The sequence below is a fragment of the Carassius carassius genome, chromosome 36 (genome assembly GCF_963082965.1).
Source record: "Carassius carassius chromosome 36, fCarCar2.1, whole genome shotgun sequence".
Lineage (NCBI taxonomy): Eukaryota > Metazoa > Chordata > Actinopteri > Cypriniformes > Cyprinidae > Carassius > Carassius carassius.
In genome coordinates, this window is record NC_081790.1 from 25,760,207 (window position 1) to 25,776,948 (window position 16,742).

General features: G+C 37.0%; 1 protein-coding gene across 1 annotated transcript; it reads right to left on the reverse strand.

Annotated features, from left to right (window-relative positions):
• Positions 1–2,823: 2,823 nt before the first annotated feature.
• On the reverse strand, positions 2,824–6,035 carry LOC132117486 (D(1)-like dopamine receptor). The gene is made up of 2 exons (XM_059526802.1): positions 5,435–6,035; positions 2,824–5,328 (listed from the first exon to the last, which is right to left on the reverse strand). The coding sequence occupies exon 2, from the start codon at positions 5,103–5,105 to the stop codon at positions 3,765–3,767; it is 1,341 nt and encodes a 446-aa protein (XP_059382785.1). The 5' UTR covers positions 5,106–5,328; positions 5,435–6,035; the 3' UTR covers positions 2,824–3,764.
• Positions 6,036–16,742: the final 10,707 nt, after the last annotated feature.

A 16,742-nucleotide genomic window follows, 5' to 3' on the forward strand; every position in this document is an offset into this window, starting at 1 on the left:
TTTTCAGTACAAAATGTTATTTAAATCCCGATTCAGGACACATTTCTTGCTGACAAAAGTCATTGATGGTGTAATCAATAACAATTGATTTTCTGCAAAGAGTTGACCTTTAAATAAAGAATTGGAAGTGACATATCTCATAACAGATTCTGCGGCTTCTCATAAAGTGAAAACAAGGGAAAATATACAGCAAACAAGATTAGAAAAACAACATACACTTTTATTTTGCAAATAGAAAGGGGCCGTTTTATACAAACTGTAAACTACTGTAATAAATTTGTATGGTATATCTTGAAGAACTGCAGCACACATATGAACCTGTACAGCAACCGTGATTTTTCCAGGTAGAACATGTTTCGGGATCAACATCCTTAGTGGACCTGGGACAACGTTCCTGTCAACCACTCAGATTTTTAGACTAGGTTTGGGGACAGGAATGGGAATATTCCAGATTCAGTACAAGTGAAGTACAGTTGATGTTGATTACCACAAATATGAATTTCCACCTGTCCTTTATTTTGTTTAAAAAGCAAAACTTTGGATTACAGTTGCAATTAATGGGGCCTTTAAACCTTTTCTGTGTAAAGTCGTATCCAGCTTTACAGTTTTGTCATCACAAAAACATTAAATTACTGTAAAAATTATGAAAACGATTTTAACACTTTAAAACTGCACTTTTTTTAAACTATAAGCTTCAAATTTTTGCTGTCCTTTAAAAATTGTTCCAATTAATGGTCATTAACAAATGCCTTTCTATAATGAGAGATGAAAACAAGAGATTAATCTTTTATTTTTTTGGGGGGGGGGGGGGGGGTAATAGATGCTGTTTGTTTGCACTTGTACTGAACCCAGAGTATTCCTTCAAGGCTGGGGTTGGGGCTTCAAAAACATTATCAGCCAAATATTTCTGTCTGGTTTTGGGGTTAGTTCATGTTCACAAAAGCACAAGAATGTTGTTCCAGAACAAAACATGTTAATCCAGGAACACTTCCTACTTTATGGAATCACGGAAACTGGTTCAGTGCATGAGAAACCCACATGAAAACAACAAAATACATTTGTTTTCTCTACTCACGATTAAGGACTTAAAGATAAAAAGCACTTGTGTTCACATCTCTATTTTAACATCTTACAACATGTGTTTTTTTCTCCAGTTTATGTTACAATGCGCTAATTTCGTTGAGCATCTGAGGTTAAGGTTGTGTCACCTTGGAATGAATGTCCATAAATAGTGGTACAACGCAGCTGATAAAGTTATGATCCAAGGGGTTTGTGCTGCCACTGTCACACAGTATCGTAAACTCTCACCAGTCACCAACAGTCATTTTCAACCTCCTCCGGAAGGAACAGAGAAAAACAGCTCTCAACCTGAAATCACTGGTTTGTCTAAGTATTTAGAACAGCACCTGCAAAATCAAAAGATAAACCTGCAATCTTTGGTTAAAAAACAAACAAAAAAAACCTTGGCTTACTGTTATTTTATTCACTTCTAATTAAAAGACCACCCATGATTCCCCAGTGTTTCAGGGAATACCTTAGCATTTGCAATAAAAGAAGCATCTGGAACTTTTCAGAATGTCACAAAAGTTGATTTTAAATGCGAATCGCCTCATTGGAGAAAATAAATCTGATGTTACTTAACTGACTTGAAACAAACTATCTTATGTATTCCATCATTAGCATTTAAGCTAAAAATGCTAAATGCTAAAAAACTTTCTATAAAACATATAGCTGAATATTTCTACAGCAGCATTGTGAAGAACGGGTCTTTGACAGGCGGATTAGTAAACAGAGTCTTCTGGAAAATTCCCTGGAGCAGATGTCCAATTTTAGACAAATATGTGTACTGAAGTCTGTTCATCTAGTCTCTCTCTCTCTCCAAGTTGTCCAAGTCACACAAACATATTTACTCAATTCATATAGTTTGGAGTCAAACATATAGAGTGGTTGTTGTTCATATCTTTCAAGCTTTTAGAGACGAGGAGAGTATTAGGGTAAGTGAGAAGGAAGCTGGCAAAGGCTGCTGATCATGATGTCCTCAGCATTTTGGCACTGGGTATTACCGAAGGCGAAATATGAGAGACTTTCTCTTTATAGTCAATGTGAACTATGTTGGTTATGAGAGTCAATGGGAACTAAATTGGTTTGGATCAGTTAAAAAGTTGCAAACTGATCTGAAAGCTATCTTGATTGATTTACGGTAATCATTTTTGTCTGCATTTATTCCTAGTGCACTCTGAGAACAAGCTCATGTGTATCAGTTCAGGCAAATCCTGATGTTCAAGGGAAGCGCTCACTGGATGGTAGGCTTTGGAATTAACTTAGATCAAGGGCAGTTGCATAACATAACAAAACAGCTCAACAAATTATTAAAACTAGGATGGCAGTTTATACACCACAGATTCTGTTTGGGCAGGGAGAAACAATTTAAAATGGTTCAATTTTTTCAAGGCAAATTGAGAGACAATGTACCTAAGGATATATGTTGGTAACCATACTCCCACCCATCTGACAGCTGACATAACAGTCCAGGGGCTGGGTTCTGCACAATACCTATATGCATGATGCAAGATGATTTTCATCCTGGATATGCTTTGAAGTGCTAGATAGACCTACAGAGTGCTTCTTATAGTGTTTTCGGAAAGGTCACAACATCTTTCTTAGTAGCTGGACAGATGCATTGCATAAGACACGATTACAGTTTTTCGTTATGAATTAGAGCTAATTCACACTGTCCTAGAGCAAAGTTCATCCACGTAGTTGGCAAAAGAAACTGTTTAAAGGCAGTTGTGGTGCCTGGAACTACTTTTGTACATTTAGGATCCACATGAGGCTTCTTCTATCATTTAAATACACTTTTATGGATACAAGTACACCAGCATGTCTCTTGTGCACAGGGTTTAAAATAAAATATTTTTCCCTTTTGAAGCGTGCAAATAATGAAAATCGATGAGATTACCACTGGGATCGTATTTTCGCTGTGCTCTCCTGCACTGTGACAAGCGAAGGGTTGGCAGTGAGGAAGGGGGCTGGGTTGGGTAAGGAAGGGGTCTTTGACATCAAAATATAAAAAATTACATCCAAATATTATGGCCACTTCCACAGCTGATAAATCGCATAGCAGAAAAACCCACTGCTCTTCGACTTCTTTGACATCAAACCAATGCACACATAGGTGACTAGGATGAGAATGGCTACTGCTCTCAAGTTACATTATGGGGTGGTTTGCACATACAATTTCACAACTAGCAGCATTAGGAGATGTTGACTTAGCCAGCTCTGATAAATGGTGAAAAATATAAACAACACTATGTACATTTTATTGTCGACAGTAGACGCAACCCAATTTCTCTACTCGTGAGCCATTTACGTAAACTCAACTACAAGATATTTTACTAGTGACCTAACTCTTGTCCTTATATTAACAACCGCAGTTCTACCACAACCACATGGACATGCGCATGTATACACATTTTAAATGCATAACATGTATACATATGCATACATGGTTTATTCACATTACTTTCCATTTATGTCTTGCCATAACTGACCTGGTAATGTCAAACATTAATGCTGCGAATATTTTGCAGATAGTTATCCAGCATAAAGTGCCTTCAATTGGAACATTCTTTTGTTTTCCACAAGTTTTATGTAGTCCAAGAAATGTTTTTAAGGTCTTCAGTGAAGCTTTTTTTTTTTTTTTTTTGGATTCCGTACTTTATAGAAACTAGGATTCTTTGTTGGGGTCAGAATTCACCCATTACTCAGCAGATTATGGATTTGTGCTGCCCGTTTTGTGTTATGGGGTTTATCTTTTCTAGCGAGACATCTGCATCGCTATCCAAATTGCCTGACATGGAAGGTGACAGTTTCTCAAAGGTCTTTATCCCAGAGTCATCCTCCCTCTTCTGGTTCTCCTCTTCCTGGCAGAGGATACTGTGAGGGATCACATAGTTGCTGTTGATACCCTCCTTGGGGATTTGGCCCTTACGCTGATACTGAGAAGTGGATGGAGGGCCACCGTTGTTGTTGATACTCACAATCTCTATAGCATTGCTGCCAGGGCAGAGTCGATGGCAGCCCAGCAGGATGGAGAATGCCTTTCGGAAGTCAGCATTGAAGGCATAGATGATAGGGTTGAGTGAGGAGTTGGCCCAACCGAACCAGACAAACACATCAAAGGTGGTAGAACTGATGCACAAGAAGTCAGAGCTCCCGTTGGGGTTACAGAAAGGAACCATGCAGTTTAAGATGAAGAAGGGCAGCCAGCAGCACACGAAAACGCCCATGATGACTGAGAGGGTCTTGAGAACTTTGGTTTCACGCTTGAAGGACATCTTGAAGGAACTTTCAGACTCCATACTGCCATTGTTTCCCATGCTACTGTGGCGGTTCTTGGCGCTTTCAGCTGCTCTTTCGAGTGCCGAGATCCGGCGTATCTGCTTCTGGGCAATGCGGTAGATGCGAGTGTAAGTGACCAGCATAATGGCCACAGGAATGTAAAAACTGATCAGGGAGGAGGAGATGGCATATGTCCGATTAAGGCTGGAGTCGCAGTTGTCTGGGGGAGGCTCGCTGTAGGTGCCGTTCAGCTCTGTGTAACTGGTCGCTTGGGCTTTGTGCCAGTTTAGCTGCACGGGGATGAAAGATATAAGGATGGACAGCGTCCACGCCACACTTATCATGATGAATGCCACCTTGGGTGTCATCTTGCGCTCGTAGCGGAATGGGCTAGAAATGGCCCAGTAGCGGTCCACGCTGATGACGCACAGATTCAAGATGGAGGCGGTGGAACACATGATGTCAAAGGCCACCCATACATCGCAGAAGGCGCCAAATGGCCAAAACCCTACAATCTCGGTGGCCGCTTTCCATGGCATCACTAAAATGGCCACCAGCAAGTCGGAAATAGCCAGCGATATAACAAAGAAGTTGGTGACTTTTGAGCGCAGGTGCCGAAACTTTGTGACTGCAGCGCAGACCAAAGTGTTGCCCAGCAGGGTGGTCATGATGAGAAGCGAGAGGAAACAACCAGTGAGAACTCGCTTCGACGAATTGCGCTGCGTCACACTGCTGTCCAGGACCGTGGAGTAGTTCACATCCATGGCTTCTTCACCGAGTCGATTGAGCAGTCACCCCATAATTCCATGCCAAACTGAGAGTGCTTACACAGAAATCTGAGCAACTAGTTGAACTGGTTTGTCTAACGCTATGCTGACTGCAGCAGTCATCTTGAAAGACAAATATCATAATTTCAATGTAAAAATCTCTTGAGTAGCTCAGAAATAGACCCATGGACTCCCACAGATCTTCCCAATGAATATATGACTAAAAAAAGAAAAGGAAAAAAAAGACATACATTTAGTCTAACTATCACTTAATATTGCTTATAAACAGATTAGTGTCTAATTATGTCTGTTTCTGCTTTCAGTACCTGGTCAGCAGTTTGTTCATCGTCCCACAGCATACTCTCCCAAACAGGTTAAGCAAACATAAGCAGGCGTGATGATTAGCCTTATATATGAGTCTATCGATAGTCTATTGATCGGATTGCCGCTGCGTTGGTTTGATTTGTCCCCGTTAATGACAGCAGAAGCGCGTCCGTGTCATGTTGTTCCCAAAGCAGACTCTCCGTTCAGAAAGAGCGCGTGTGACAGTTCGTTTGAGAAACAGCAAGAGGTGCGCAAGATTTCTCCGCTCTTTTTCTCAAGTGCTTGCCAAAAGCCTTCACTTAACAGATAACAGTCTTTCATTCCCCTCTGCGTTGCGTTTCTGTATACATCCTGTACTGTGTTGGGTTCAGCGCATCTCGATTCTACTGATCATAAGCTGCAAACGCACCAGACTCAACAGTAAAGTCATAGTCGCAATTTGGCGCACTTCTCACGTTTCAGGCGTCCGATTTGTCCCCGTTCCATCTTGCGCGTAAAGAAAAAAACATCTTCCTGCCTTTAGATTTCCTTAAAAGTGGTTTTAAAAGCGTTTGCATCGGTTTTGTAATGAAAGGCTGTTGTCGTCCCATGCACATCATGTGGAATTACAGCTCATACTCTCTCGTCTTGTCGCGCAGCATCATCACATGTGCATTAGCAGTAGAGCGTGAATATTCCTGTAATGTCAACTTTACAGCGCATTACTTACAAAAAAAAAGCTAAAAGAAAAAGAAGAAGAAAAAACACGTATCTATTGAAAGTATCTATTGATTTCAATTTCTGCACCGTTAAAAACGTATGTCTGTCTCTGGGGACTGATGCGAATAGTCTTGAGCATCATCAAGTTTTGTTTTTGTTAGTGCAATAGTTTCCTTGAGTTTTTCAGAAGGCTTGCAGTCAGTCTCCTGTGCTGGGCTTGCACTGAGAAGCTCTGACAGCTCTGAAGTTATGGCAAGCCATTTAAACATTCCATCAAACTCATTTAATGTTACTATGTAGGTTATTCCTAAAAAAAAAAAAATTCTTTTTTTTTTTTTTGTATAATTATTTTTTCAATTTTTCAATAAATTGCTTTTTGCTTGTCATTGAATTCTATGGTGATCTGTGGTTCATATATCAGATATTTACCTCATAGTTCAACTGTTACTCATAACAGATATCATACAATTATGATAGATATTAGTTTATCATAAATAGGTACTATTATTAGTAGCAAATTAATTATATAGATGAATTTTCTAGTCAAGAATAGATAATTAAAAAGTAATTAAAAAATAAATAAAATAAAGACAGTAACACAATAGTAGTTGTTCTGAAGAAGTAAACATTAAAATGGTTTGCCATACTTAAGTACCTTTGTAGGAGGTGGCCATCAAAACCCCTCATAAATGGTTATTAATATATATATTTCATGGATGTAAAATTTTTCCTAGTAAATAATTACACACTATATTTTTTTTATTTTTATCGTTATACATCAATATACAATACAGCTTAATGACCAATACTTTATATGCTTTCAGAACATGGAATGCAGTTCAGATGAAATAACCTTAAAACTAGAGCAGAACAGGTTATTTTTAAGAAAGAAAAAACATATCTATGGCTTAAGCAGGCTTTTGCATACGGAATGGATCAATGAGGCCATCTGCTGGAACAGATTATTTAGGGTTGTGAATGAGTGTCAGTATGACAAAATAGAAATCGGATTCCCTACAATCACCCTGTCACTATAATTCAATGTGAGAATATTTAAAATATATATTTTTAATTTTGAAAATGAATGTGTCAAAATATATATTTTTAATAAAAATGTATATTAATTTAATTTAAAAAACAGGTACAGTAAAAAAAATGGTAATTGTATGGTATTTTGATATATACTTTGGTCTTGAATGATTAACATATTTAACAAATGGTAATTATACATTATCATGCATGGTACATGTCCAAAAAAACATGATACGTTAAGTTTTTTTTTTTTTTCAATGAAAAGCAAATATTCTGTGCACACAATTATACATTTTTTTATTACTTTAATTACTTATGCATTTTAATATAGGCTAGCTTCAGTATTCAATACTAAGGCATGTCAGATGGTGTGCTTCATCCACCAGAACATTAGGTTAATGACAGTACCTTGGACAGCGGCCGCAAATGCATTGCCTGGGTTAATAACTCAAATCCTAGAGCTTACCACAAGCCTTCTCATTGGACTTGCCTGACTCTACGTACATGAGGGTCAAGCTTTCCATTTGTTTCAAATGGAAGATTTGATAGCCATTCAGTTAGAAGGATTTTCAAGTTCATTTAGCCATAGCATAAAAGTCAGCAAGAATCAAGTGACAGTTTCAGGCCACAGCACAAATGAACCTTTTGTGTCTTTGTCAGTGTTATCAAACCCTTGATAGAGTTGTAATATACCTTCCAAAGGTAAAGGTCCTTGACAGGTTTTGGCTTGTCAAAGACAGCGAGGTCGAAACTTTAACTTTATTGAAAGAGTTTTCAAGTATTAGTCCATTATCACCTGTAACACTTTAGCGACAGCTAACATAAGCTGAGAGCTAATGATATGAAATTCAGCTGATAAGACATTATAAAGTTGAGGGAAAGATCTGCCTTTCTGCTTGATAACTTCACTACTGTTTACAGCTGAGTGTTTTCCAAGAAACGCAGTGAACTTAGAAAAAGGTCCAGGGAAAGGACAGACAAAAACAGAGCTATTGATGCGTTCAGTCGATTCCTCAAGTATATCAGAGGCACAATTATTTTCAATGAACAATCTTCACACTAGAATGAAATGGCTAGACTGGTGGGATTTTTCCTAGGCTTAACAGTGTAAAAGAGAGAGACTGATAATATACATGGTTGTACCCACACAAAAAAAAAAAAACCTTGATGGCAAAGCAGAATGCAACAATGTTTGTTTACGTTACTAATTAAAAATACTACATATCTAGAGACCAGAGATTTTTGACTTAGTCCATTAAGCAGCCAGACCAAACACTTTAGCATCATGGCATTTAGTATTTCATATGCACTCGAAATAAAGGTTACAAACGTTTTTTTTTTTTTTTTCTTCTTCTTCTTTTCTCACAGCAATGCAAGAACCATTCTGGGTTCTCCAAAGAACTTTTCAGTAAAGAGTTGTTTTTCTTTATTTTTTTTTTCTTTAATGTTAAGAATGTTTTAATAATCTAAAGAAGATTTTCTATAAAGAACCTTTTATGTAATAGAATTATTTGGATATTAAATGTTCTTCATGAAAAAAAAAATGCTAATAAAGAACAGATTCATTACCGTTTACAGGTGAAGTAGGGTTTAGGGTTTAGTGCCTAAAATATCACACTAAATTCACCAAGGTGATAATATAATAAAAAGTCATGTTATCCTTCAATCTCATGTCGTTTCAAACCCGTATGATTTTCTTTTTCCCATGGAACATAAAAAGCTACTGTATTTCTGAATATAAGAATGGCTACTGTTGAGATAGCACTGAAAACTGGGGCTGTCATGCTCTTAAAAGTCAAAACACCGTCTGTGACTTGTGAACTATATTTCAAGTTGCCTGAATTCGTACAAAACCAGAGTGGGGTTGGGGGACAAACCGAAATTTATTCATTGGTATTCTTCCCTTTCAGCAGCTCTCAAATCTTATTTATGCATTTGAATATGCATATATTCAAATTTACGAGCTACATCAATGATATTTTTCATGATTTACATCAAACCTTGCATGGCACTATATTTGAATTGCCAGTATGCTAAATTTGAAATGGGGTCAAGGAGACAATTACATTCTGGTCAGTTTCTGATACAACTCACACACACGCACACACACACCCTTATTCAATAGTATGGGGTTGGTCAGATTTTTGTATTTTCTTTATAATAGAAAAGGTTATTTAGATTATTAAAACATTCTTAACATTAAGAAAAAAAAACTCTTTACTGAAAGGTTCTTTAAAAATATTAAATATATCTTAAAGGGTTCATCAGATGTACATAAAGTTGATATGATTCGCCTTTTCTAAAAACGTGCTAGTTAGCAAGTTCTGTGGATAAAGTAAACAGTATCATGAGAATGGCTGGGCACACCAGGAAAGAGAGGGGCGGGGTAAGCAGAGCTCATTAGCATTTAAAGGAACATGGACTAAAAGGGCTTGCTGAAAACGGAGCTGATTATGACATGGTAAAAAGGGTGTTTTTTACACTACTGAGAAATTTTAACTAAAGTATGCTATAGACTTTTCAATAAGACCCTAAATAATCATATCAACTTGTGGAAACTGGCCATCCAATGACCCCTTTAGGATATATTTAATATTTTTGTTAAATCAAAATCAATCAATAAAAATGTTAGTGAATGGAGAAATTGTTCTGTTAAGTTTCAAGTTTACGATTATTACTTATTTAGTATTGATATTCCTGATCTTTAACAATAATTAAAGAAACTGTGTAAGTTGAACATTAAAAAAAAGAATAAAAAAAGGAAAATCAGATTTTACCAGCATGCTTTGGTAAGGAATGTATAAGGACAGTAAATGTTGAAATCAATTGTTGTTGTGTGTTTTTGCACAAACTTAATATAGAAAGACATCTGTTATTGGTATGTTTTTAGGCAAATTATTTCACAATTCTTTGCTGAATATTAAGTTCAAAAGAACAGCATTAATTTGAATAATGACTGAAGACATGTTATTTCTTTGAAAAACTAGGTCAGCACTAATGTAGCATCATGTTTTTTTGTTTTTCTTAGTCTCATTTGCATCTCAAATGTATCTCAACGATGTTTAGATGTTTTGACTGGAAAATAAAGACAGAAATACTGATGAGAAAATAATTTTATGCAGTGTGGGATGAACTGAGATTCCCAGAGCTTTACGTTTGCACAGCTGCTGTTTTATAGTCAATTGCTCTCATTAAGTTTAAAAGCAGCAATCGGCACACTGGGGCACAGTTTCGGACCGTTTTATATCAACCTCTTTATTTGCACCCACTGTACAGACAGAGCTAAACACTTAAGCTTTCCTTGTCATGGTATCGCTAATCATTTGGCTTGTCTAATGAAACTTTCAGCTGCCAAGAAGAGCAAAGATCTCATTTAAACAGGTTATTGTGTGTCACCCAGATCCTCCCTCTCATCAAGATCTCTTCCGAGATTGCTAGAAATTATGCAGGGGATTTTTGAGATACAAAGAGTGCAATTTCACGTTACAACCCACTGCTAAGAGCAATGTCAAGCTTATGACTTGGAACATCAAGGACCACAAATCCTCTTTGACATCTCAGCGCATATCTGACTCTGGGTCTTCGGCGGGTATTAAACGAGCGCAGAGATTCGACATCCAATTCTAATCCTCCCATTGGGGGCTGTCGTATTACTACACATCACTCACTCTACACTATATGGTGGGTTTCATGTCCATTAGTTATGATTGGTGATGAGTGTGTTTTTATGGGGCCCTTGGTTTGTGTGAAAGCTGAAAACCTTTGTACTGTATTATGGCCCTTTGAAGATTTTCCCTAAGGCTCAGAATGGAGCTCAAATCGAAAAGGCAAGAAAACAGAAAACCCCATGAGGCACCTGATGTGCTTTTCTCCCGCGGTAATAATTCTCTTGAGCATATCATTTTAAAGAGGATAGAGTCCCTGGAGAGGGCTATTCATTTCCCCCTCAGTACCTGCTAACGGATGTTTGCTTTAACCTTGGCAAAGGAACAGTGTTCTCCTGCCAACATTTTTACAGATAAATTTGGTATTGCCCAGCACTTTCCCTACAAAATAAAAATATAACATATTTTTCTGTATTAAAAAAAAGTCTGATTTATTCTGTATAAGTGGGTTGTTACAGAAATACAAAATGTGATCTTTTACATTTTGCAAATAAATGTATTTATATTGTGTACACAATAATATATATTATGTTATTTTAATATGTAATTTTATTAAATATTATTACAATTTAAATGAATTGGTGAGGCACAACCGATTTATATTCTAAAATATTTAAAAATGTAATTTATTCCTGTGATGGCCGAGCTGAATTACATTACTCAAGTCTTCAGTGTCACACATTCTAATATGATTATTTTTATCAATGTTGAAAACAGTTGAGCTGCTTTAAATTTTTGTGGAGAATTCATTTGAAATAGAATGAAATAGTATTTATCTTTATTAATTATTTAATAATTTTCTTTATAATTGCAGGTATAACTGTAGGTCTTTGCATCTCAAATTTATCTCGGTGTTTAGTATTATATCTTTTATAATATTATATCTCTTAATAAAAAGTTAAAAAGAACATCATTAGTTTGGCATATAAATATTTTCTAACATGATGCATGTCTGTACTGTTAATTTAATGCATCCTAGCTAAATAAATGTATTTTCATAGATCAAATATACTGAAGCATCACATATTGCCATAATATGTATATTACATATTTAATTTTACACCATCATATTTAATACCTGATATTTTGCTTCAAGATCCTTCATCTAACCTATGCTTTTCACACAGCTTCTGATTCTTACTTTTTTAGGTTGCCAGCAGGAAATAGATGAGACTGGTGTGTGTGTGTGTGTGTGTGTGTGTGACAATATTACTATTTACAGGCACTAGTCACTTCTGTTCCTTTGTTTTCTGAATATGATGCTCAAGTCAAATAATATAGCTCAGATATACAAACTATAATGTATATTTTAAAAAAAGGAGATAGGTTCCTCAAGAGGGCTACTCAGTGTCACCTCAATACCTGGAAAGTGATGCCTTATTTAACCTTGAGGTTGTCTTGTTAAGCACTCCTATTGACTACATTTTTGACATCATTTCGATCCTGGGTCTTGGATGGATTTCATGAGCATAATGTCAGGAATTGTCTGCATCCCGACAGTTCAGGGACCCTCATACACCTGGTAAATGGATAGGGCAGGTGTGTCGATTGCCTATTCACACACACAGAATGAAGTCACACAAAGTCATTCTACTTACTGCCTCTCTTGGCTGTTGCTCCAATCAGGTAATATATGAGCAATGAGAGCAATGAATAGTGGGTTATTCAGTCTCAACTCCTGACAAATTATGTTTTTTTTTTTTTACAGCTATAGCAAAACTCAATTACATCTCTATATATAGCCCAAGTCTATGTGATCACACACACACACAGTTTACATACATATGCACATTTACTGATGCTCGAGAACGCAACACAATGCATTAAAAAACGTGGGTTTAAACGAGATGATGTGTACATTCTTCTCATTTTTTTTTAACAATCATATTTTTTTCATTTACTGCTGGACTTCAGAAGCTACATATATACTTACCTTTTTCCTAGAAGACAAAATGAGTACAATGTACCACGATCATCCAAACAAAAATAAGTTTACACCTTCCATCCCTTAATGCATTGTGTGGCCTTCTTGAGCATCAGTACGTTTTCACCTTAGACAGTATAACAGTTATGTACAACCCGAATTCCGGAAAAGTTGGGACGTTTTTTTAATTTTAATAAAATGAAAACTAAAAGACTTTCAAATCACATGAGCCAATATTTTATTCACAATAGAACATAGATAACATAGCAAATGTTTAAACTGAGAACGTTTACAATTTTATGCACAAAATGAGCTCATTTCAATTTTGATTTCTGCTACAGGTCTCAAAATAGTTGGGACGGGGCATGTTTACCATGGTGTAGCATCTCCTTTTCTTTTCAAAACAGTAAGAAGACGTCTGGGCATTGAGGCTATGAGTTGCTGGAGTTTTGCTGTTGGAATTTGGTCCCATTCTTGCCTTATATAGATTTCCAGCTGCTGAAGAGTTCGTGGTCGTCTTTGACGTATTTTTCGTTTAATGATGCGCCAAATGTTCTCTATAGGTGAAAGATCTGGACTGCAGGCAGGCCAGGTTAGCACCCGGACTCTTCTACGACGAAGCCATGCTGTTGTTATAGCTGCAGTATGTGGGTTTGCATTGTCCTGCTGAAATAAACAAGGCCTTCCCTGAAATTGACGTTGTTTGGAGGGAAGCATATGTTGCTCTAAAACCTTTATTTACCTTTCAACATTCACAGAGCCTTCCAAAACATGCAAGCTGCCCATACCGTATGCACTTATGCACCCCCATACCATCAGAGATGCTGGCTTTTGAACTGAACGCTGATAACATGCTGGAAGGTCTCCCTCCTCTTTAGCCCGGAGGACACGGCGTCCGTGATTTCCAACAAGAATGTCAAATTTGGACTCGTCTGACCATAAAACACTATTCCACTTTGAAATAGTCCATTTTAAATGAGCCTTGGCCCACAGGACACGACGGCGCTTTTGGACCATGTTCACATATGGCTTCCTTTTTGCATGATAGAGCTTTAGTTGGCATCTGCTGATGGCACGGCGGATTGTGTTTACCGACAGTGGTTTCTGAAAGTATTCCTGGGCCCATTTAGTAATGTCATTGACACAATCATGCCGATGAGTGATACAGTGTCGTCTGAGAGCCCGAAGACCACGGGCATCCAATAAAGGTCTCCGGCCTTACGCACAGAGATTTCTCCAGTTTCTCTGAATCTTTTGATGATGTTATGCACTGTAGATGATGAGATTTGCAAAGCCTTTGCAATTTGACGTTGAGGAACACTGTTTTTAAAGTTTTCCACAATTTTTTTACGCAGTCTTTCACAGATTGGAGAGCCTCTGCCCATCTTTACTTCTGAGAGACTCTGCTTCTCTAAGACAAAGCTTTTATAGCTAATCATGTTACAGACCTGATATCAATTAACTTAATTAATCACTAGATGTTCTCCCAGCTGAATCTTTTCAAAACTGCTTGCTTTTTTAGCCATTTGTTGCCCCCGTGCCAACTTTTTTGAGACCTGTAGCAGGCATTAAATTTTAAATGAGCTAATTAATTGGATAAAAGTGTAAAATTTCTCAGTTTAAACATTTGCTACGTCATCTATGTTCTATTGTGAATAAAATATTGGCTCATGTGATTTGAAATTCCTTTAGTTTTCATTTTATTAAAATGTAAAAAACGTCCCAACTTTTCCGGAATTCGGGTTGTATGATGTGCAGTTGTCCTCATTGTTAAAGGATTTCACAAGCATACAGTCAATGTTAGAAAGGGTTCTAATATGCAGACGATGCTGGAAAATCAATGAATGTGCAGGAGCTGGAGGATTTTTCTGAAGAACAGCAGGCAGTTGAACTGTTCAGGACCAACAGGGGAGTAATGAACAACTCAAAATCTCAAAACAGAAAGACAGTCGTGGATCATCGAGGAAATGGCACATAGTGTTCAGATTCAAGGGTATGTAAACTTTTCATGTTATGTGACAGTTTTTACAGGGCAGTACTAAATAAAAAATAACATGCAACTTTGATGATCCCTCTTACTTTGTAAGGGGTCTGTAAACTTATGAGCAATAATGAGCATAACTGTGTGTGTATATATATATATATATATATATATATATATATATATATATAGCCAAAAGATCTGCCCCTGTAACACACCCACTACACAGACAAGCACCACTCACTACAGTACACTACGCACACAAGCACCACTCACACTCATATATTTTGGCTTTAGTGTCCTCAAATCAAAATGATAGACAGTGGTGAAATTCATATTCATGGTCATAGTCCGGTTTTCCATGTGGCTGACAAATGCGTGACAGACAAATGAGTAAGTTCTAATGGAAAGAAGATTAGACATGCTATTTGCATTGAAGAGCAACTTCAAATGACTTTTCCTGTCTCGCCACACAGCCCTTGCTCTCTAATCAGACTGGGAACCACGAGGAGGCAAAAGCAGACATTTGCTGAAGTAATGAGTGTCCCTAATGACACGAAGTTCATTTAATTTGTCCTCAGGATGGTAATAATTGGACTCCATTATGACCTCGGTACCGTAATTAAACCGCTGCCTGGTGATATTCTACACACTGGCATGTAGTTGTCAGTAGTGATTATCAGCAACGAGAGAGAGAGAGAGTGACAAGCTACAACTTTCCTGGCAACCCAGAATGAGTAGTCTTTTCAAAGGCAGCTATTTTTCAGAATATGATATGTCATTAGAATAGCAAAGTGATGCGGACAGGTTCATTAGCAGGCAAAGGGAATTGGGGTGGGAGAGAAAATTAATCAAACTCCTCTCTACCATTTCAATGTTTGCTAAATTGGATAGACGAAAGGGCCCGCATTTCAAACAGCAACCGGTCAGCTATTTGACTTAAGGCTGTGCGGCGAACATGTGACCTTGCCATTTATTCATCAGCAGTTTCAACTTTGATGTCTTGACTGACATTTCTGCCAATCCAATTTACATCAGTTCACACTCTTAACAGCTGGTCATATGGTCTAAAATATGTCTGGTCCAATTTTATTTTCTAAACTTGAAAATATATAGATTTTTATTGATTTTTTTTTTTTCATTTGACCAGCTAATACATCTCTGCCACTAACCGAATCAATCTTGTCCTGAGATTGAGCATTATCTTTAATCTCGTGCTTCACCAAGCATTTCCAGATTAAAATTGGCAAATTCATGCTTGAGAAGTTTTCAAGGAAACCAAAAATGAGAATTGAAGAAATCTGAAAGCAAGCATTGTGATGATTTTCACAAATCATCATGATAATACAGTAGAACGATTTCTTTTCCAAGGCATTTTTATTACTTTTTCACAAAAACACAAACAAAATGTCTATAGCAAGTGCAACAGTCACACTTTATTTTAAGGTCTTATTCTCACTATTAGTGGTTGAGTGATATATCGCCATTTCGATATTTGGTATTTTTCAAATATCGGCATTGGCCGATACGTTTTTTCGCTCGGCCGATGTGTTTGAGGCGGGACTTTAATTTTGACGGCACTAAAAACAGCAGAGCCTGAGCTCAAAGTGCACACACTCTCCCTCTTGTTCACTGTCGTTGTTAACAGTTCTGTCTAAATAAAGATAAAAGTCTGTCTAATAATCAGATGAAACACTTAAACAAAGGTATTAAAATGTATACAAAAATAATTATAATGATTAATTTTATATTATTAGTAATAGAAAGGCAAACATTATAATACTTTCTTGTTTGTAGTCAGTATTAAGCAAATATGCATTCATTTCATTTAAACAAATCATTGAATGACTGATGAATAATTTCACAAACCTTGCAAACTTAGTCGAATCCAGCTGTGAGATCTTGTGAAGTGTGCATTTTTTATCCAGCATGATCGCGTGTTCTCTGTGTGATGGTTAGTCCATGTGAATTGAATGCTCTAAATTTTAAACTCCTGAATTCAAATTATG